The sequence below is a fragment of the Schistocerca americana genome, chromosome 10 (assembly GCF_021461395.2).
Source record: "Schistocerca americana isolate TAMUIC-IGC-003095 chromosome 10, iqSchAmer2.1, whole genome shotgun sequence".
In the NCBI taxonomy this organism is placed as follows: Eukaryota; Metazoa; Arthropoda; class Insecta; order Orthoptera; family Acrididae; genus Schistocerca; species Schistocerca americana.
The window spans coordinates 158579964-158604575 of NC_060128.1; the positions used below are offsets into that span (position 1 = coordinate 158579964).

General features: G+C 44.1%; 1 protein-coding gene across 2 annotated transcripts in view; it reads right to left on the minus strand.

The window, feature by feature from the left end:
* Window positions 1-24612, minus strand: part of LOC124552582 (all trans-polyprenyl-diphosphate synthase PDSS1) — a 737622-nt gene that overhangs the window by 371606 nt on the left and 341404 nt on the right. The window contains exon 1 of one of the 2 annotated variants that reach the window (XM_047126904.1): window positions 4966-5019. The exons of the other annotated variant lie outside the window; for it this stretch is intronic. Coding sequence (XP_046982860.1) covers window positions 4966-5004 — 39 coding nt within the window. The 5' untranslated portion in view covers window positions 5005-5019. Of the gene's footprint in view, window positions 1-4965; window positions 5020-24612 lie in introns of those variants that run through there. 2 annotated transcript variants of the gene reach the window in all.

Consider the following 24612-nt stretch of genomic DNA (forward strand, 5'->3'; position numbering starts at 1 on the left):
TTCTTAAAGTCAGAACAAAAGCTGTTTCATTACGATGTTATTTAAAGCGTTCGTCTATAGGTCTGCCCGTTTAACATTTGTAAATTTTTGGAAAAGCCCCACGTTTCGCCATATGCACACACAAGTCTTTGAGTATGTGTTTGTCAGTAATTTAGTTTACTAGCACTTTTACTATGCCCTTTTTTTTAATTTCTAAACGCATCCTCCGATGATGTCTTCCTAAGAACAAAATGGCAATGACATTCTTTATATCACACGAAACTGAAGAATACAATAAAAGAACTGCAACACAAAATATTCGGAATGGCGTCATCACGTGCATTCAGCGACTGAACAGAGCAGTTACACATACAGAGGTAGCGACCACTCGGCGTTGCTAACGGCTCTCTCCTTCCAATGAAAGGTGACTGTTACCGTTCTCTACATTTTTCCGTACTACGCATACAGTCAGCTGCCTCCAGTCGTTGCGCCGATAAGAAAGTCTGCCTGCCTGACACACAGCCCTCCGCGGTACGGGACAGTCAGGGAAATGATTTACGACACCCTGTGATGAAACGGGGTCGGCCACAGACAAAAACATGTTGCCCCCCCTCTCTTTTTCTATGGAGCACCCCTTCCCCTCTTACCTCATACCTCGCCCCTCTCCCCGCCGAGGCCATGCCCCTCCACCAGCGAACCCCTTCCACCTCCAAAACACCCTCATTGATTTACACAACAAAAATTAAAACTCATAACAGGTCTGCAAAGAAAAGGTCAACGTATTATTGTATTCCGATTACAATCACAGCGGAAAAATCAACAGTAATTAATAATAGATATCTATATACTTTCACCACGTCTAAAAGTTACTGACACGTGTTGTAAACAAACAAAAACTACACTCGGTGGACACTATTCTTAGTACACATTTACCATGTTTAGAGTTACAAGCTGTTGTCAGCCCGATAACACAGGGACCTACGCTTCGACCTGGACTCCAAACCAGTGTCTACCTAGGCACTTACATTTGTAATTTCGCGTGTATCCACTGAGACACGAGCACAAACATGTTACCAGGCTACAAAATAGGTAATGTACATGCACACCAAAGAGGGAAATCTTTGCTGATCTTAGTCTTGCTAAATAAAAAAGCCTGTTACTTTTCTAAAACAGTTTACACAGTACGCACGAAGGAACGAATTCTATAGGACAAGATTAAGTTGGCAAAGCCTGTCAGTCAACTCTTAGCCACTACGCTTTAGTTTCCTCCGTCGAACTAGCATTGGAGCCTTTATGTTCACCCGAAGCGTTCATCAAACACTAGCTGATAACCCCCTCTCAGTTTTGTGGAGACACAAATGCTGTTCCCTTTGCTAGTCCATTACGCAACGAATTATTCATGTCCATTAAATAAGCGATCATTATAAGGAACCAAAGATTCACGAAATGCCTGTAAGGACAGCCCCTTGTAAACGAATGCGAGAAATTTCTGTACATTTTGTAGTAGATGTTATAGTGTCACCCACAACCACTACAAAAAATTCTTCATTTGCAGCCAGTTCCAATGTTCACTATCAGTCTCAAACAGTTTCATCATTTCAGCATTCGTTTGTTACAGCTTTGACGTCCAAGCTTGTGCAAATATTCATGTCCTGCCAAAGTAATCAGTCCGGGAACAAACATCAACAGGTAGAATTTAATGTTTGTTAGTCAGCAGGCTTCTTGTTTCCAAAACAGGAATATTTGCTCTGTCTTAGATATCATACTGTAAAAACCAAATGTTTTAGTACTGAAATTGTTTCAGCCTGATGATTATCTTGTAAGATTGAAATTGGTCGCAAATAAAATATTTCAGACAGACCTTTTGGGTACCGGTATCAGCAGTCGATAAATATGTAAGAGCTGTGGACAGTATCACTGAAATTATGTCTAATTTATATACATAATGTATCCACATATTTACTTCGTACTATACTTCAAAGGATCGTTTCAAGTTTTAATGTGTAAACCATTAATGGTGTTCATTCTCGGCATTAATACCGTTCTTAATACACTGTCCGTAACCCAGTACAAAAGTCGGAACCATTGAAAATTTCCTGCAAAACCACAGGACGATGTACGTGAAAAGCGAAAATAAATTCATAACAAGTGACTAGATCAGAAGTGGATACAACGGCTGATTTGTCGTGTGTGCTCCGAGGGAACATTGCACCCACTGCATACCACTCAAACGCCTTCTTCGGCTACCAGCGAACGGTACTGTTGTGTCGACGGACTGCGTCCTTTTCAATCGTCACGTTTTGTCTACGGTAACTGATCTCCATTATACGAGGAAAGAAGTACCTCAAACATTCGGTTGTCCAAGGATAACAACGAACAACCGCAAGCCACTTTCACTTTGAAAAAGCTTCTTCTATCGCTTCAGTGACGATAGATTAACATTTACTTATAACTGTAGTTTCAGTGAGACTTGGTCACCGCTGTTAAGTGTCCATAGCTCCACTACACGTTGTTGGATAGTCATTCCGCGTTGGAATCGGAGGTACATAACTTCTAACTCTATGGCGACTAACACTGCATGTCACACGCATAATATAAATGTAATTATTATCTTTTTTTCAAATTTATCGACTTGCTCGTGTAAATATTAACCACTATATTAATAATACATTTACAGATGCTTAAATAACTGGAAAAATTAGCAGCTTTAACAAAGTAATAGCTGCTCTACACATTTTTATAAAATGCGCCTTTATATACTACTTAGTTACAAATAAAGATCATCAGATATCGATAGCTTACGGTTAATACAGTATACCTCACATAAATAACTTACTTCCATGTACTGATGTGTACCATGATGTACGTCACATTCTTGAATATTTTTCCTCACGATGAAATCTGCAGAACATATTGGATGAATGAATAAATGATTAAATGAAAGAGCAGCTCTTTCACGTTAGAGTCACACATCGCAGGTACAGAAAACACGAGGGATACATCTTAGCGTGAGGTACACATTGGTAACCAGACATAATCTTCTATTCATTTATCTAGTGCCACGATTGTCTTGTTGTGACGTCTTCAGCACAGTAAGGCCGAAATGTTGGCAAATGGTACCTTCTGACAGCTTCTTAGCAACCGCTCAAAACTAAATGTCAGCATTGGAATGCGCATCACAATCGCTGCATGAGACTTGAAAGAAAATTGTAATGAGACATCGATGACAATTTTCTTTCTGATAATTGCATCCCGTCGCTCGTAGCTAAGGCATCAGAATACGTTAGCATTCATATGAAGCAACCACAGTTTGTCACTGAAAAATTTTCACGAAAAACGACATTACGCTTATGAAAGTTGTCGCTGGTTCTCTAATAGTGTGTGTGAGTGTGTGTGTGTGTGTAATTCACGGAACTATTTTGAAAGACTATTTGTATTGTAAAACGAGCTTCGGATTTTAATGAGCGTTCTTCAAATATTTTCTACTGACATAATGCAGATTTGACAACCATACAAAATGTCTGGAGGTGGCTTATTAGAGGCGAACAAGACACTCTGATAAAGACTGTTCAAAAGCTTGCTATGTGGAGATGATCACGCTAAATGAATGTTTACATCTTACGTTCGAGCTATTTTTCCATCGTCTTCAGATTCTGTTGTTGTTAACTAGCATTTCGTATCATCTAAACAATTGACGATGCTTTGCTAAACGAAATAAACAAATAGAAACGAAGATTTATCAGACATCGTGGACCATGCGCTATCAGCGATCGACCTATCATCTGGAGCATTATACGTCAACACTGAGACCCGCATTTGTCACAGAGCAATAGCGAGTTTTTTTAAATAAATGTTGTTATAGTTAAAATTTGGATAAAAATATTTCTGTGGTTATGACAGTTTAGAGTTGACAGTTATTTCCAACAGGTCAAGGAATGAATCTTGCCTAATCCGCATCATAATACACCGAAATTCACCATACATACGAGCTCCCGACAAAAAGGAAGGGACACGGGAAGATTAGGGTTTAACGCCCCGTCGAAGACGCGCTCGTCAGGGACTGCGCGCAAGCTCGGAATGGGTACGCGAAGGGAAGGGAATCTCGGAAAACCTAAATCAGGATGAAACGTAATAATACTGCATCAACAACCGTTATTTTGATATTGTTTTATCAGCAACCAGTTTCAACGTTCCAATAACGTCATCTTCAGGCCTGTCGCATGAATGATACCAAGTACCACTCGCGTATGTCCACGACAAGGCACCAATAATCGTATCTGGTTCCATAGAAATTCGAACTTCATAAGCAGGTGCTCTCTTCACACATGTGATAGTCGCGACAGGCCTGAAGATGACGTGACTGGAAGATTGAAACTGTTTGCCTAACAAAAGAATATCAAATAATGGCTGTTGGTACAGAATTATTACATTTCATGTACCAGCCGCTGTCCCAAGCTCCTGAATGAAAGATGGAGATTCATCTATTAAAACTGGATGGGTGGATCGGGATTTTAACCGTCGACCTCTCCAATACGAGTCCAGTGTCTCACCACGGCGCAGTCTCGCTCTGCGATCTCCCACAAGTAGACCAGTACGAAGTGGTAGATGCTTAGCAAACCCCATTACGGGCGTTAACGTCGGCTTTCCAAAAATCTTCCTTCGAATAACGCCTCGGTTCTCTTCAACGGGCCGAGTGCATCCCTATCTAGATATCACACTGGGAAAAATCCTGAACATCACTGGGAATCGAAACCGGGAACAGCCATTTGCGGACACGGGACTGTTCCGCCTTGTTGCGAGAAGCGAACAGTGAGTTTAAGTGCAACATAATTCAGCTGAGACGAGGAGCACTGAGTCGCGATGCGAGGCACACCACTAGAGCCACCTGAGAGTGCGGGGTGGAGGGAGGAACACTGACGGTCGCCACTGATCACTGGCTGACGGTGGAGTCGGCGGCGCCGTATCCGTGTCGAGCGTGCGGCGTACCTTGTGCAGGAGCCGGAGGGCTGCGCCCCGCAGAGACATGGTGTCCTGGTGGCTGCGACTGGCGGGCGACTGAGCGGCCGGCCGCTGACCGACTGACTGACTGACGCCGGCTGGCGGGCAGAGTGGCGGAGCAGAAGAGAGAGCGCCAGGGGAGGGCAGCAGGGCACCTGCTTCTGGGGGGGGACCCCGCTCCAATGGGGCGCCGCGCGCCTCACGTATAGGCAACACTCTCTGCACTGCTGTTCTGCGGGCAGCTGACAGTCCCCTACTGACAGCGCGGTTTAGGAGGGTACCGCGCATTCTCGTCCCACGCAGGGACTGATAGAAATGGGAGTTGCAGATGGCAGGTGGCTAAGTGTTTACAAAAAAGTCCGGATAAGGCGAGTCGGTTTCGCGCGCCGAGGATTATGTAGGAACTTAATTATGGTAATTTTTTCCGTTTTCCATCGTTTCTTAGTTGCTTCAAAATTCAAGGAGGTATATCCGTCTATGCAACTAATTGAAAGCCGTTTGTTTATTGCCATACGCGTTTCGCTTATTTTATCTGTGAAGCATCTTCAGTGGCCAGTGTTGTTATCCCATGTGTGTGGTTCTGATGTGTTAAAACAAATATGGGTGAGAGAATGCCGTAAATCGGCCAACTGGAGCAGACTGATGATCACATCTACAGGGCCACACACATGGGATAACAACATTGGAAATCGCCACTGAAAATGCTTCACAAATAAAAGAAGCGAAACGCGTATGGCAATAAACAAACTAACTTCAATTAGTTGCAGACACGGAAGATATTTCCATAAAATTTAATTACGTCTGAAAAGGTTTCCACGATTTTTGCCCGTTATCAATACTGGCAACATACCCTGGCACGCCAAAGGAACTGGTATAGGGATGCGTATTCCAATACAGAGATATGTAAACGGGCAGAATACGGTGCTGCGATCGGCAACGCCTATATAAGACAAAAGTGTCTGGCGCAGTTGTTAGAAGTGCCATTGCTGCTACAATGGCAGATTATCAAGATTTAAGTGAGTGTGACCGTGGTGTTATAGACGGCGTATGAGCGATGGGACACAGCATCTTCGAGGTAGCGATGAAGTGGGGATTTTCCCGTACTACCATCTCACGAGTATGCCCTGTATATCAGAAATCGGGTAAAATATTTAATCTCCGACAACGCTGAGGTCGGGAAAAGATCCTGCAAGAACGGTACCAACGACGACTGGTGAGAATAGTTCAACGTGACAGAAGTGCAACCCTTCCACAAATTGCTGCAGATTGTGATGCTGGGCCGTCAACAAGTGTCAGTGTGCGAACAATTCAACGAAACATCATCGATATGGGCTTTCGGAGACGAAGGCCCACTCGGGTACCCTTGATGACTCCACGACACAAACCTTTATGCTTCACTTGGGCCCGTCAGCACCAACATTGGACTGTTGATCACTAGAAACATGGTGCCTGGTCCAACGAGTCTCGTTTCAAATTTTATCGAGCGGATGGGCGTGTACGGGTATGGAGACAACCTCATGAATCCACAGACTCTGCATGTCAGCAGGGTACTGTTCAAGCTGGTGGAGGGTCTGTAATGGTGTGGGGCGTGGGAAGGTGGAGTGATACGGACCCCTGCTACGTCTAGGTATGACAGGTGACGCGTACGTAAACATCCTGTCTGATCACCTGCGTTCACCGATATCCATTGTGCAATCCGACGGACTTGGGCAATTCCAACACGACTCCCCACATGTCCAGAATTCCTACAGAGTGGCTCCAGGAAAACTCTTCTGAGTTTAAACCCTTCCGCTGGCCACCAAGCTCCTCAGGCATGAACATTATTGAGCATATCTGGGATGCCTTGCGCCGTGCTGTTCAGAAGAGATCTCCACCCCCTCGTACTCTTACAGATTTATGGACAGTCCTGCAAGATTCATTGTATCATTTCCCTCCAGCACTACTTCAGAAATTAGTCGAATCCATGCCACGTCTTCTGGTACTTCTGCGTGCTCGCAGGGGTCATACACGATATTAGGCAGGTCTGCCAGTTTCTTTGGCTCCCGCTTCAGTCTGCAACCGCGCGACCGCTACGGTCGCAGGTTCGAATCCTGCCTCGGGCATGGCTGTGTGTGATGTCCTTAGGTTAGTTAGGTTTAAATACTTCGAAGTTCTAGGGGACTGATGGCCTGAGATGTTAAGTCCCATAGTGCTCAGAGCCATTTGAACCATCTTTGGCTCCTCAATGTATTATGACGTATGAGATGAATGGCCGCATCTTTTCATTAGATTGAAGTACAGGCTTAAATTATTGAAAGAAATTTACGGCCAAGATCTCATTAATTAATATTTATTATTATTACTGAAATTGTCATCTTATGATCTTCAAAAAATTTTGGTTGTAAATCATGTTCCATTATGTGCTTATCATACCATGTTGTCATTGTGGAGGAGGAGATACAGCACATTCACACAAGTTTGTCAAAAGTAAAACCATGCATAGGGTGCTTTGAAAAGAATGACCTGATTTCAAAACAACATATTTATTGATAAAAACATACTCTAAACATGGGACACATTGCAAAACACTCACAAGATCTTAAAGATTTAGATATGCTATTACTAATGTTCTGTTTGTCCACCAGTAGCAGCACGAACAACGTCTAGACGATAGCTATAATCATACACATTACACAATGTATCTACCTTTACAGAAGATATTACGGCGGTTGTTGTTCTGCTCTTCACTTCTTCTATGTTACGAGGTAAATGAACACACTTTCCCTCCCATATCTCCACACACACAACAAAAAATCGCATGGGGTCATGTCTCGCGATCTTGGTGGCCGAGACTGCGGGGCCGTGTCTCGGGGTACCGAGCGCCCTATCCAGCGCTGAGGCACAGTGGTACTGAGAAACTGACGTACTTTGTTGTGCCAGTGTGGTGAAGCTCCATCCTGTTGAAAATTGCACTCACTGCAATCCTCCTGATGTTGTGGGAAAAGCCAATTCTGCAGCATTTGAAGGTAGTTGATTTCAGTCACTGTGTTTTCCTCAAAGAAGAAGTGTTTTCCTCGAAGAAGAAGGGGCAGTATACTTTTTCACGAAAACTGGCTCAAAAAAAGCGTTCACTTTAGGTGAGTCTCTTTGTGCTCAACAATATCACGAGGGTCCTGGTCTCCACATACGCGCACGTTTTGTCAGTTTAATTTACCGCTGTCGTAACATGTTGCTTCATTACTGAAAATTAACCGTGGTAAAAATGTATAGTCTTCCAGGTCCTCTAGCAGAGCATTTTTCTTTTATCACTAACCCGAAGAGCATGCACTAATGTGGTCTATATGATTTATAGACCAAACGACGTCTTAACACTCACTAGACAGTCGTAAGATGCACTGCCAATTCTCCGCTTGCGCGGCGAGTAGACTTTCGTGGACTCCACTCAAACGTCTGCCGAATTCTTTCCATCATGTCATGAGAAGTGCGAGGTCGATCTGATCTATAACCCTTGCTTGCAAACAAGCATCCTGTCTCTTGAACTTGGCGATAGCAACGACGAATGTTTTTCGGGGGACGCGGATAAGTGCCAAAACGTCGACGAAAAGCACGATGTATCGAAATAACTGACTCACTCTTTGCAAAATGCAGCACACAAAACACGTTCTGTAGAATGGACGCCATCTTACTTCTGTCTGACTGCAAACTGAGAAGACGCATTGACTGACATCTAATGGCGATTTCCTGAAACTCTAGGCAACGCCCACTCAAACAACACACATTTTCTTCCCGTTTCGTTCTATATTTCGTGATTATTACCTACAAAATCAGGTCATTCTGCACAGATAAAAAAGCACCTTGTGAAAATGGGCATGTTCACACAAGGTGCACTCCATTGTCGCTTGTTACTGGAGTGCTGCGTGTGTGAACTTGCCCATTTTCACAAGGTGCTTCTTATCTGTTTACGGTTTTAAATTCGACAAACCAATGTATGATGTGCTGTATACATCCCGCCATAATGACGACATGGAATTATAAATAAACTCAAAATGGATTTATAACCAAACATCTTTTGTAGTTCAGACGATGACAGTTTCAAGTGTCGAAGCAGGTCGTCAACAATAAATATTAATTGCGAACTTGACAATTATAAGTTTTTAAGTTAAATGTAGATCGCTTCTCCATTTTCTCAATATGATAAACTTCAATTACTTAAATTTCGTACACTACCGAGGGACCATAGACTTTAGTATGTGACACAAATGACAGAAAAACATGCATTTCTCATGTGATATAATTACAAATTCATAATTTTCGGATTTTTTTCTTTACTTGAAACCTTGCTTCCAGCCAAATTCACGAGTCTCGGTTGACAATATCGTACAGGGCTTGACGAGTGAATTTCCGAGTATCCAAATACGTGACGTAAAAGGCCGTATCTTTCCATTACGTTGGTGTAGAAGCCTCATTTTCAGCCGAGCAGACAGACAGACAACAAAGTGATCCATTAAAAAAAAAAAAAAAAAAAAGTGTACGGATCGGAGGATATACTAGACATAATTTCCAGGGTTGCGGCTGGCGCACGTAAGAGTACAGAACGGCAACCAAAGGTCGTTGGATAAAGTAGGGGAGAGCTGGGATAGGCGTACACGCCAAATTCCTATAAAGAAGCAGATACTTTTATTAATAAATGAAAAGCACCAGTTTGCTTTTGTTCCATAATATTACTTTTACTGTGTTAACCGGTTTTCGGCTTACAAGGCCATCTTCAGACATTTAATGAGTATTGTCACCAAAGAAGTTACAAAGTTTGCAAACAACATTGGAAGAGAAGTAACACTTCTAGACAGAAGCGTAACATGCAGTAAGTAACATCTTTGACAGTGTAGTGGTAATGAAATGAAAATTGTTTATTCTTTTAATTGGTTTGTGTATCACTATCCATGTTTTATACCTCCTCATGTAGCCTTGTCAAGTACTAATTTTATTTTATTTGTTGATTTATTAATAGAAACTTATGTAGGCATGCTGGCCCATGCTTTCGGCTTTCTTATGTTGGCAAAAAGAAAATGCGAGCTTTTATAAAACCCACATCTTATTCTGCGTATTTCAACCTGAGTCGAACAGACTGAAGTTTCACTTCTTGGAGGTTTTCGTAAATGAGATCGCCTCTCTTTATCAGCATGTTACCACGATCGCCCTAAATTTCCTTTTTCTCTTTTTTTCCCCAACTGTCCGCATACTCGGGGGTGATGAAGAGGCGATAGCATAGGTGACTGACCCGCCCTCTAGGGAGATGAGATTACTGATCACCACCACGCGGCAGTCTCCTTTTCACTGTAACATGATTTATTATCCCAAAACAAAAACGTTCTTGATTAACATATGTTTGTTTCAAAACACATTAAACACCTTACGTTTATCGAGTTCTTTTATGTCTCGACAAACGTAGTAATACTTGGAAGCAACCCAATAAAAGATAAATAAAATATAACGGTTGGTTGGCTGGTTTTGGGGATGGGACCAAACAGCGAGGTCGTCGGTCCCATCGGATTAGGGAAGGATGGGGCAGGAAATCAGCCGTGCCCTTTCAAAGGAACCATCCCGGCATTTGCTTGAAGCGATTAGGGAAATCACGGAAAACCTAAATCAAGAGGGTCGGACGCGGGTTTGAACCGTCGTCCTCCCGAATGCGAGTCCTGTGTGCTAACACCGCGCCACCTCGTTCGGGGAAAAAAAATAATGAAGATGGCTCAAGGCCACAAGGACATGATTACTCTACCTCAGGACCGGCCACGGCGTGCCACACTGCACAACATCTCGATGGGCAGCCCGAGGCTTGGCCTGTCTCTGCTTTGCTGGCTATTTCTCAGTAGCACTCGGTACAGCGCCAAATTTCATTTAGCATTGCGGTGTGAAATTTTTGGTCGACAAGACTCTCTTCAATTCGACAAAATCGTGATGTCAGCACAGTTTACCCTCCGCTATTTGGTAGAAGTTCACAGCTCCAATGGCTGTTTGCACAAAAAGAAACAGTCTACGGACTTATCGCCACAAGCCTTCAAAAATGAAAGGGAATGACAGAAGGGAAGGATAAAAATTTTCAGCACCTATTATGCAGTCCCATAATCGACGGATACCGCAAATCTGCTATAGAACAGCACTGCAACACCATGTAGGAAGAGTTGAAAGATTTAGTTGGTAATAGAACTAGCAAAAAATTACAATCATTGACAGAGTATTTTATATATCCATAAGCACTCTGTGCTAGATTGTCCGCCTGCTTAGCTGAGAGGTAACGTGCTTGCCTACTATGCAGAGGGCCCGTGGACTTGGTTTTGTGTTGTCCTCATCATCATTACATCCTCATCATCGGGATGGAAGTCGCCCAATATGGTGTGATAGAAATAAGACTTGCATTCCCCGGTTGGGGCCTCCCGGCCAACAATGCCACACGCTCATCATCATCTGTGCTAGATTTGCAATCACTGAGCGCGTGATGGAACTAGTGGGACGATTAGTAAATTTCCTAAAGCCACACGCATTATTTCACTATCAGTTCCTACAGTTTTCGATGGAATTTAACGAAGAGTACGGAGACTTCATACAGGGTGAGTCACGTAAGATTTCCTATTTATTACACTCCTAAGTGACTTTTATTTCTGTATTCCTTAATATCCCTGAATATTTTTGTCCTTAATTCTTTCAGCTATCAACTGAAGTGCTTCTTCTGTTACTCATGTTTCCTTCGCAGTTACCTTCTTTGACGTGTGTTTTTCTTTCCAACATCTGTGGTTGCCCTTTCTAGAGATGTCCATTCCTCTTCAACTGAACTGTCTACCGAGCTATTCCAATTTACGTAGTGAATTACTCGTTCAATATCCTCCTACACTTTCCCTATCTCTTCATCTTCAGGAATTAAGGTATCCAGATGATTGGCCACATTATATGGAACTAAATTCAAGTTTAATTCACCATTATTATGAGCTCTAGGGTTCATTTTCCTATTCACAATTGGTGGGTTAACAGGATTAGTATTAGCAAATTAATCCCTTGACATTGTATTACATGATACATATTATGCGACGTCGGCTTGTATACCCGAACTATCGTTGTCGGTGTTGGTTTTCTGCCGATTCTGATGAACAACCCTGTCACTGAACTGTTCACAGTAACACACTCGCTGCCCTATCTACCTATTGATAACGAATCATACTCCCGTTATACGATTTTCTGCTGCTGTTGATGTTACCCTATGCTCACCGACCATAAATCCTTGTCTTCTTTCTATTTGACTTCACTGTCCACCACTAGATCTAGATTCAGCCTTTACATTTACCTTTTCAGGTATTCTAGCTTCCCTACCACGTTCAAACTTCTGACATTCTACGCCCCGACTAGTAGAACGTTATCCTTTCGTTGGGTATTCATTCTTTTTCTCATGGTCACCTCCCCCTTGGCAGTCCCCTCCCAGAGACACGAATGGTGGACTATTCTGGAATCTTTTGCCAATGGAGACCTCATAACAACACTTTTTCAATTACAGGCCACATGTCCTGTGGGTACATATTAATGTGTCCTTAATGCAGTGGTTTTCATTGCCTTCTGCATCCTTATGCCGTTGGCCACTGCTTATTCTTCCGCCTTCAGGGGCAGTTTTCCAAGCCAAGGGCAAGAGAATGCCCTGGACCTCTGTCCGCTCCTCTGCCCTCTTTGACAAGGCCGTTGGCAGAATGACGGTGACTTCCTATACCGGAAGTCTTCATCCGCCAATGCTGATGATTTAAGCGATGGCGGGATTCGAACCCGAGAGTGAGGCCGTTTTGATTACTAATCAAAGAGAGTATCCCTAGTCCAAGGGTACAGAGTACACGTTGGAAAAACGTAGTGTTATCCTCCAGGCACTGCAGAGCAAAGTGACGAAATTCTACACGACGTTCGAAACCAGTCTTCGGAACGCCTGATGTAGTAACAAATGGTAAGGGTGGGATTTATGTCGGTGCAAGATGCGCATTACACTCGTCTGGCTGGTCCCGGATCCCTTGGCAATGGGTCGTAGCCAGAACATCCTGTCCATGTGCTCTGTCCGTTACCGTCTTCGCCCCCGTCCTCTGACACTGAAACTGCCTGTCCGCACTAGTGACCTAAGAATTCGAGCCACTGCCTGGCGCCACGGACAGAGACGATGACGATACACATCGCTATACCGCCGTATTGTTTCGACCATTTCTTAGATAATCGTCGTATAAAAGTAACATTTTTAACTTCTCTTCTTCGATATACATGTCCGCACGTTAATAATATTGAAGCAAACGTGACTTGTCCACACATAACACAGATCTTCCTAGAAAAAAGTTCTGCAACTCAGACACGTAAACAGTCGAAAGACTTCATAAGGACGACGTAGTTTGGCATGAGCGTCTTTGCAACACAATAGCCGTTTCCTATCGATTTGCCATTGAGTTTTAGAATATGTGTCTGATTATTTTGCGAAGAGCTTCAGCCTCAAAGTTAAAAAGCATTATGTCACTGTACTTGTTTTTTCAAGAGCTTCTGAGTGACGTTAAAGAAAATGTATCATTCCATTTAAATAAATCACACCTGCTTCTAACATCTCGACCCACACAAGAGTTAAGATTTTATTATTTGGCAAAAGTCGTGGCCCTTAGCATATTATCATTTGCCGAAAACATCGGTTGGGTATATGGTACCATTTACGAAATAAATGGGGTGCTACGTTTTACATTATTCGCCCCGTATATTACTAAGAAGTATAATGGTCAAGTCAAGGGGCATGCTTGTAAAGATTTTTCGATTTAAAACCCGCTATTGTTCAATTTATGGACGAAAAAGGAGTGCAGGAACCAAAATTAGAACATCCGGAGTAGACTGCAGACCTAGCATTGTAAGTGGACGTTACTGCACACTGCCCACAGTAAGACATTGCAAGGTGAAAAACAATTTATTTCTGATTTGACGGGAATGGAGAAAGAAAATAGCATTGTAGAAGGACCAAATTCTGACAAAAAACATTGCCCGTTTCCCTAAGCTCATTGGAGTCATAGCAGCCGCGAGTCTCGAAGAATTCATTGTGTTCTTGACAGAATATTACAAGGATAGTTTTCTAAACGTTCTGAGACTGGAAGTTTTATATCCTTTTTCGAAATGTTTTCGGGAGCACTTGCCGTTTTAGCTGAAACTGTCCCTGTGCATGTTTAGATGGGATGAATTGATCTGCAGTGTAATTTCCGTTTAAAACATAAATTGTTTTACTGTCTATGTTGTTACACGTCTCCATGATGAGCGTGTAAACATGATAAAATATTTTGATCAACATACGTGTGGTAAAAGTTTTTTGATTATGAAATTAAATAAGTCACGATTATGTGGCAACCTAAGAGCGGAAATCTGTGAAATTGTATGCGTGTGTCCGTATGCCACATATTGTACCAGATAAAAATGCGTGTTTCGCGCACCAAAGATAACTGAATAATACTGAAAATTTACTTTGCTTGTGTTCTACATGAAATATGAAACCAAGTAATACGCAGTGCGACTTCACTGACATTTAAATGCGGTGCTTTCGCAGATTCCCCTCCTTCCCACTCCTCATGCTGAGACAGCGTGCATTGGCCGTGGAGAAGTGTTAAACCTGGCGAGAGAGTCATTGCACTCGTTCCGAATTCTTGGCCATCAACGCCCTACAAGACAATAAGAAACGTCTACTTATCGTCTAAAAGTACTTTTACAAAGACACATGTTTCGCAACTTGGATGAGCGACATGTGAATTTGACACGTTGCGATACATCATTTCATACAAAAGTTCACCCAACTTGTATCCGCATATTCCCGCGAATGCAAGTCGAAAACACATTTTGTGTACAGCTTTTTCGCAATATACTCGACAAGTTGCAGAAGTTACGCTTGCGAAGTACAAGGTTTTCTTGGTGCCATGCCACGAAGTTTGTTTACAAATGCCTATTTGATCTTGAGTGTTCTGTGGAGACCTGTATTTGTTGCTTTCTGTGAGTTTTCCTTCCTTTATCCGAAAGGGCAAAGGCATCAGCACCTAAAAATGTAAAGTAGGCTATCGGGAATTCCGAACAGCTCTGCACCATCGAATGCAATGATACAAATCTCCAGATGTAAACGCCCTACATACATTCTTGACTTGAAGAAGCGCGCCCATACAACTTCCAATACATGTCCCAGAGACGCGTATGCGCATCGCGCACACTAGTGCCGATACAAATCCTTTATTGTATGATTATATGATAGCGGAACAAACACTGGTAGCAGTTACTTCTGTAAAATATCTGGAAGTATGCGTGCGGAACAATTTGAAGTGGAATGATCATACAAAATTAATTGTTGGTAAGGCGGGTGCCAGGTTGAGATTCATTGGGAGAGTCCTTAGAAAATGTAGTCTATCAACAAAGGAGGTGGCCTACAAAACACTCGTTCGGCCTATACTTGAGTATTGCTCATCAGTGTGGGATCCGTACCAGGTCGGGTTGACAGAGGAGATAGAGAAGATCCAACGAAGAGCGGTGCGTTTCGTCACAGGGTTATTTGGTAAGCGTGATAGCGTTACGCAGATGTTTAGCAAACACAGCTCTGCATCGCGGTGTAGCTTGCTGTCCAGGTTTCGAGATGGTGCGTTTCCGGATGAGGTATCGAATATATTGCTTCCCCCTACTTATACCTCCCGTGGAGATCACGAATGTAAAATTAGAGAGATTCGAGCGCGCACGGAGGCTTTCCGGCAGTCGTTCTTCCCGCGAAACATACGCAACTGGAACAGGAAAGGGAGGTAATGACAGTGGCACGTAAAGTGCCCTCCGCCACACACAGTTGGGTGGCTTGCGGAGTATAAATGTAGATGTAGATGTAAAAGTAAATTTACAACCGCGTCCGTAGCCGAGGTCGCGAACGCACGCCTATGTGGCAGACATCGACGACGAAGTAAGCCTGTCCGAGTCCTGGTGGTTGAACAATTTCACGGCCAGTATTCGGCCAACAAGAGGAGGAGAGATGAGGGAGTAAAGTTTCAAATCACCAGTCTTAGTGCCAATGTCCTGGACTAAGTCCGAAGCCTCTCCGCGGTGGGAGGGGGATGGGTCACTCTTGATGGCAGTATAGACCGTCGGATGGGGACATTAAGCTCAGCGGCCCCCTTTGTGCCATTGGAGAGGGACGGACTACGTACTGGCAGCGGGTGTCACCCTCTCCCTGTCGTTCGTCCATAACAACACAAACGCTGTACAAACACTCATCACAGCCATCCAGACAACTCAGATATACAGTTGAAAGTTCATAAAAGATCGAGAGATGCAATGGAAAACCACTTCCACTAGAACCTTGTTTCGAACGGCGATCATAATTCCGCATCTGCTCCCCTGCACTCATTCCCGCAACTGGGACTATTTTGACTTGGACTTACTGTCTTGAAAGGAATGATTTTTACTGACATCCTCAAATAACTAAATCATTTGTAAAATGCCATTGCCTTCAATGTGCCGAGGCCATCACACTTGATCTGGAGAGCTGCAAGAACGAAACTATTCCATCTAGCGCCGTAACGGCTTCACCATGCAACCTGCATGCGTACTTACTACACTGAAAAGCCACAGAATCTGGTACATCTGGCTAATATCGTGTAGGACCCCCGCGAGCTCCCAGAAGTGCCGCAACACCACATGGCATGACCTCGACTAATATCTGAAGTAGTGCTGGAGGGAATTGGCACCACGAATCCAGCAGGAATGTCCATAAATCCTTAAAGAGTACGAGGGGTTGAGATCTCTTTTCAACAGCACGTTGCAAGGCATCCCAGATATGCTCAATAACGTTCGTGCCTGGCGAATTTGGTGGCCAGCGGAAGTGTTTTAAACTCAGACGAGTGTTCCTGGAGCCACTCTCTAGCAATTCTAGACGTGTAGGGTGTTGCATTGTCCTGCTGAAATTGTCCAAGTTCGTCGGAACGCACAATGGACACGAATGAATGTAGGTGATCGGACAGGATACTTACGTACATGTCACCCATCAGACTCGTAACTAGTCGTATCAGGGGTCCATTATCACTGAAACTCCACCAAGATGAACAGTCCCCTGCTGACAAAAAAAAAGTGTGTGAAATATTATGGGACTTAACTGTTATGGTCATCAGTCCCTAAGCTTACACACTACTTAACCTAAATTATCCCAAGGACAAACATACACGCCCATGCCCGAGGGACGACGCCACAAAGATGTCGGACATTTGATGTTTTACCGGATTCCTGATATTCACGGTACGCTCATGAAATGGTCGTACGGGGAAATTCCCACTTCATCACTACCTCGAAGACGATGTGTCCCATCGCTCGTGTGCCGGCTATAACACCTCGTTCAAACTCACTTAAATCTTTATATCCTGCCAATGTTGCAGCAGTAACCGATCTAACAACTGCGCCAGACACTTGTCGTCTTATCTTAGACATTGCCGACCGCAGCCCCGTATTCTGTCTGTATACATATCTCTGTATTTGAATACTCATGCCTATACCAGTTTCTTTGGCGCTTCAGTGTGTGTTGTCTATTTGACCCGCACTCTTTCCACCGTCATTGCCCCTTCAGGTGTAACACTCTGATGTTCTACTAAGGCCGCCCACCCGCTAAGACCGCAGCCGCCAGCGCGTTCCGCCCCTCGGTCCGGTCCGGTCCGGTCGAGACGAGGAAGGCGTGCAGCGGGCGAATCGAATCCGGCGGTGGGCTGCACCGAACCGCTTCCTCATTTCACTCGGCCGCCGCGTCCCTGAAATTGCTACCGCAACCAGTTATCTCAACGTGCACTCGCAACAACCGAGCACTAACACTCTCGAAATTAATTATCTGACTTGGCCCCTAGAGACCTCTGGTGCAGTTTCAAACGTTGTGGCACAGTTGTGTAAGACACGGACTTGAATTGTGGGAAATCCCCGTCCGAATATGCGGACTGAGGTTTCCAGTGATTTTCCTAAATCGCTTAACGCAAATGACGAACTGCCTCCTTTGAAAAGGGCTCGCTCTATTACTTGTGTTCCGAATCTAGTGATCCTGTTGACAAAGGAACACTCTGTAACGTCTCAGTTAAATAAAAAATAATTAATTCTACGATGTTTTAGAAAAAAATTGTGTCTCCAGACGAAATATTTTATTAGATCTTCCGGAATCGGCATAGTAAAACGTGAATAGTTTCTTACGAGCGATTTAATCGCCATTCTGTGTACTGAGATTGAAGAAAAAATTTTTATGCTAAGCATTACAGTAAGTACCGATTTTCTTGCAAGGGGCGATTACAAAGTTTCCGTTTGGCGGATGTAGTGCACATGCCACGTTCCGCGACCCCTATCCTGGTATAAAAGGTGTCCCATTTATCTCGATCACCCTAAATAACTGTTCGTCCAGATGTAAATTACAAAACGTTTCAAGCAAATGTTCTTTAGCCATCAGGGGGACATCTATCAGCATGATTGCCTTCGTTGTAGCTTTGTTTTTTACAAAGATATGAACAACGGTATAACGTTTTTTTAAATGGCACACTGTTTTTTTTTATTCGGTAATTCATTTCCTCTCCTAAACACCTATTCAAAAATGTATCACAGTGTACCTTTCACTGAAACACAACGTTATTAATTACATAACAGAACACTGACTTTGAGCCCTGGATCACAAACTCGTCTACTTGCTGGAGTTGTCAGAAAGCAAATGCAAACCAACTAAAAACAACACAAAATTTACATTCCTGCGCCATTGTCCAGAAGTAGAACATTCAAAGGTGCTCAGAGTGTTGCCGGCCTGGGTGGCAGAGCGGTTCTAGGCGCTACAGTCTGGAACCGTGCGACTGCTACGGTCGCAGGTTCGAATCCTGCCTCGGGCATGGATGTGTGTGATGTCCTTAGTTAGGTTTAAGTAGCTCTAAGTTCTAGGGGACTGATGAGCTCAGCAGTTAAGTCCCATAGTGCTCAGAACCATTTGAACCAAAGTGGTGACCCTGGAAACCGATACACTGGTGCACTCGTTGAATGAAAAAATTATTTACTGCTTCCAGTGCTGCCTGCTGAAGAGAATTACAAGCAAGCACGATACGTTTCTGCATGTCGTCTGGAATTGTTGGAATATCGCAGTAGACAACGTCTTTAATGCGTCCAAAAAAAAAAAAAAAAAAAATCCAGAGGATTTAAATCAGGAGACCTAGCAGGCCAAGTAACTGTTCCTCCTCGACCAATGCATCTGGCAGGATACCTTCGATTCAGAACACGACGTGTACGTAAGTAATTATACCTAGACATCCATCATGTCGATACCACATAAGCATTCTCGTCCTTAGCGACACTTCATCTCAGAAAAGGAGAAGAATTCGTCTGAGGAAGTTGGCATACGCTGTGCCGTTTAGACTACCATTGATGAAATACGGGGCCAATAATTATAGTACGAAACATTCCACACCAGGCGTTAACTCTTCATTGACGCTGATGTTTCACCTGTCTACGCCATCATGGGTTGTCGCTGGACCAATCATTCATGTTCCTTGAATTTACCTGTCCTTTGAGAAGGAACATTCATCGGTAAATAGAACATTGGCGCGGATTTGCTGCTGTGCCCACTGACAGAACTGTAAACGATTATGGAAATCATTCCCATGCAATTATTGATGTAGGTGTACATGGTAAGGATGGAACCGGTGACGAGTAAGAATACTGGATTTAGGAAAGCCAATCTCGTGTTGAAGCTGTCGTGCGCAACGGAAGCGAGAACAGTACTTCGGCAGCTTCGTCTGTGCCAGTGGTACGACGATTGTGTTGTCATGGGTTGAAACTTCCCGTTTCCTGAAGCATAGCAACAGGACGAGAAAACATCCGTCGGGGAGGTGGGTTCTTGTCAGGATATCGCTCTCTGTACGGTTCCACTGCCTGCAAAGCATTTCGCCTACCTTCAATAACAACAATAAAACAAACGTTATGTCGATGCAGATTGTATGAAGGACAGCCTTTACTATATGCCTACTCTACACAACAGTATTTAAAAGGGCCGGCCGCGGTGGTCTAGCGGTTCTAGGCGCTCAGTCCGGAGCCGCGCGACTGCTACGGTCGCAGGTTCGAATCCTGCCTCGGGCATGGATGTGTGTGATGTCCTTAGGTTAGTTAGGTTTAAGTAGTTCTTAGTTCTAGGGGACTGATGACCATAGATGTTAAGTCCCATAGTGCTCAGAGCCATTTGAAGTATTTAAAAGGACTAAACTACTGTACTAAATGTACCTGTACATACGAAAACAGTACTGCAATTACTGCTAACTTACATTCCCCATAGATGGTGCAAAATGGTTCAAATGGCTCTGAGCACTATGCGATTTAACTTCTGAGGTCATCAGTCACCTAGAATTTAGAACTAATTAAACCTAACTAACCTAAGGACAGCACACACATATATGGCCGAGGCAGGATTCGAACCTGCAACCGTAGCGGTCGCTCGGTTCCAGACTGTAGCGCCTAGAACCGCACGGCCACACCGACCTGCCCCCATAGATGAGTAGCATTTCTACCTTCTCTTCGTTGGTGCACATTCTACTCACACAACTCTTCAGCTGGCGATGGTTGACAGAATGACGGGTGTGCATTCTACTTGTGTTTACATTTGTCCTCTGTCAACGTCAGCACCGGCCGCTGTGGCCGAGCGGTTCTAGGCGCTTCAGTCCGGAACCGCGCTGCTGCTACGGTCGCGGGTTCGAAACCTGCCGCGGGCATGGATGTGTGTGATATCAAAAATTGTTCAAATGGCTCTGAGCACTATGGGACTCAACTTCTGAGGTCATCAGTCCCCTAGAACTTAGAACCAGTTAAACCTGACTAACCTAAGGACATCACAAACATCCATGCCCGAGGCAGGATTCGAACCTGCGACCGTATCGGTCTTGCGGTTCCAGACTGCAGCGCCTTTAACCGCACGGCTGTTTGTGATATCCTAAGGTTAGTTAGGTTTAACTAGTTCTAAGTTGTAGGGGACTGATGACCTCAGATGTTAAGTCCCATACTGCTTAGAGCCACTTGAACCATTTTCAACGTCAAGCACTTGGATGTGTTCCATTACTTCGAGTACCTGCACTAAGCGCTGGCAGCGCCAACGTCAATGTTGTATTACGTAATTAATAACGTTCTGTTTCAGTGAATGGTACACTGTGATACAGTTTTGAACAGGCCTTTTGGAGAGGAAATGAATTACCGAATAAAAAAATGCAGGGTGCCACTAAAGAAGTCACACCGCTGTTCATATCTTTGTAGAAAACAAAGTTACAACGAAGGCAATCATGTTGATTGATGTGCCCCTGACGGCTAAAGAACATTTGCTTGAAACATTTTGTAATCTGAATCTGGACAAACAGTTATTTAGGGTAGTCGAGATACATGGGACACCCTGTGTAAGTAAGGGTATGGAGTAGTGTGCCATTCTTGTTTTCCCGACATACGTATGGTAAATGCGGATACTGTAACTATGGCGACGTCATTACCAAAAGCGTCCAAATAGGACCAACGTGCTGTTACTCTTTTCTTGGCCGCTGAATGAAATATGACGATAAACATCCACCGGAGAATGAAGAATGCGTATGGAGCAACATGCCTGTCGGAAAGCATCTTTGTGGAATGGTGTGCCGAGTTCCGTCCTGGTGGCGACATGGGAGGTCAGCTTCAAGTGGGAGACACTCGAGCACTCTCCCTATAGTCTTGAACACCCCACGCCTTCGGTGTCTTAAAAAAGCCTTGCAGGATCGCCGATTCATGTCGGACGATGATGTGCAGTAGGCAGCAGGACACGGCGATTTAGCAGACGGGTATCTTCACCCTGGTTCCGCAGCGGGATGTTTGGCTCAATCTTCACGGCGATTTTGCTTGACTGGCATACGATTGTGGACTGTACGATCTATGCAAGGAAACGTTTGATAGCCCCTTTTATTTCCTTAGACATAACATTACTAAGCGGACAATCTACTCTGCAGAAATCAGCATGGGTTTCGAAAAAGACGATCGTGTGAAACCCAGCTCGCGCTATTGGTCCACGAGACACAGAGGACCATAGACACGGGTTCCCTGGTAGATGTCGTGTTTCTTGACTTCCGCAAGGCGTTCAATACAGTTCGGAGTCGTTTAATGAACAAAGTAAGAGCATATGGACTATGACCAATTGTGTGATTGGACTGAAGAGTTCCTAGATAACAGAACGCAGCATGTCAGTCTCAATGCAGAGAAGTCTTCCGAAGTAAGAGTGATTTCAGGTGTGCTGGAGTGAGTGTCTTAGGACCGTTGCTATTCACGATATACCTAAATGACCTTTTGGATAACATCGGAAGTTCACTGAGGTATTTTGCGGATGATGCTGTGGCGTATCGAGAGGTTGTAACAATGGAAAATCGTACTGAAATGCAGGAGAACCTGCAACGAATTGACGCATGGTGCAGGGAATGGCAATTGAATCTCAATGTAGACAAGTGTAATGTGCTGCGAATACATAGAAAGAAAGATCCTTTATCATTTAGCTACAATATAGCAGGTCAGCAGCTGGAAGCAGTTAATTCCATAAATTATCTGGGAGTACGCATTAGGAGTGATTTAAAATGGAATGATCATATAAATTCGATCGTCGGTAAAGCAGAAGTCAGACTGAGATTCATTGGAAGAATCCTAAGGAATTACAATCCGAAAACAAAAGAAGTAGGTTACAGTACACTTGTTCACCCACTGCTTGAATACTGCTCACCGCTGTGGGATCCGTACCAGATAGGGTTGATAGAAAAGATAGAGAAGATCCAACGGAGAGCAGCGCGCTTCGTTACAGGATCATTTAGTAATCGCGAAAGCGTTATGGAGATGATAGATAAACTCCAGTGGAAGACTCTGCAGGAGAGACGCTCAGTAGCTCGGTACGGGCTTTTGTTGAAATTTCGAGAACATACCTTCACAGAGGAGTCAAGCAGTATATCGCTCCCTCCTAAGTATATCTCGCGAAGAGACCATGAGCATAATATCAGAGAGATTAGAGCCCACACAGAGCCATACCAACAATCTTTCTTTCCACGAACAATACGAGACTGGAATAGAAGGGTGAACCGATAGAGGTACTCAAAGTACCCTCCGCCACACACCGTCAGTTGGCTTGCGGAGTATGGATATAGATGTAGATGTAGACAAACGCACTAGAAAGAACCTCGTCTAACATTATGTCTCTTTCTACGTAAAACTTCCATTTCTCTGAGCGTAATAATTTATTTCTCATTTTTCATTATGCCAAGGACATAATTTCATTTTCCAGTTCATTACGTATTTCGGTAATAGGATATAACAGAAAGAGGTAGCAACATTACAACCCTTACCACCCTTCCTTCCGGTGCAGTATTCTAGTGCAATGTCAGTCGAGGCAGTTCGCAGTCACTCCGCGGTGGTGGTCTTATTACGGCCACGTTTACACAATATCACCACGCAGAGGAGGAGAAACAGAATTAGAATTTAGCGTCCCGTCGACAACGAGATCATCAGAGACGCAGCTCAAACTTAGTGGGGGGAAGGAAATGACCAACGGCATATTCAATGTAACCATCTCGGCACTTGCTACACGCCAATGCGAAATTTGTTGTGAGTCATGTGGAATATTCCCGCTTCAGCCTCTATAGTTTCATGAAATTCCGACATGCGGCGGCGCTGCACGTAGCTTTCGAAATGGCGTCTGTAACAGGGGCGTGTTCCAAGCAGAGTTTCTTTTGGCGGAAAACCATCGCAGATATTCAGATATCCATTTGAAGACTGTCTAAGGAGATCTGGCGGTGAACAAAAGCTCGCTGAGTAGTTGGGCGAGGCGTCTATTATCGCAACGAGGTCCCGCAAACCTGCCGATCTCCCGCTTGCCGGCCCACCGCACACGGCGTGGCTCCTGCTACTTCGGAGCGCGCGGACACTCTCATTCGAGGTGATCTACGGATCACAATCAAACACGTCGCTGCACAATTGGCGTCTCTGTTGAAAGTGCTGACACATTCGTCCACTAGTTGGGTGTGCACCCACTGGGTTACTCGCCGCCTTACGGAAGACAAAAAAGAGCAATGAAGGACTATCTTGCGCATTACGAAGCTGATAGTGACATTTTTCTGTCGGAAATCGTCACCGGCGATGAAACATTGGTTGTCACTTCGAATCGAAAACAAAAAGGCAATCCATGGAGTGGCGCCAAAAAGTTCAAAGACGCACACTCAGCCGGTAAAATGGTTCAAATGGCTCTGAGCACTATGGGACTTAATTTCTGAGGTCATCAGTCCCCTAGAACTTAGAACTACTTAAACCTAACTAACCTAAGGACATCACACACATCCATGCCCTAGGCAGGATACGAACCTGCGACCGTAGCGGTCGCGCGGTTCCAGACTGAAACGCCTAGAACCGCTCGGACACTTCGGCCGGCCAAAAGGTGGTTATTCAGGCTTTTGACAGGTGGTCACATCTGACATGACTGGAGATCTATCCATCTACAAGTAGTGTTGTCACAATACAAAGTTTTCACTATTGTTACAAAGTTTTCAATCACACGGCAGATTAACATTAGAACCATTAGTTGCGCTTCCCCTCAGAGGAAAATGAATACCTAACAGTAACTCCCGC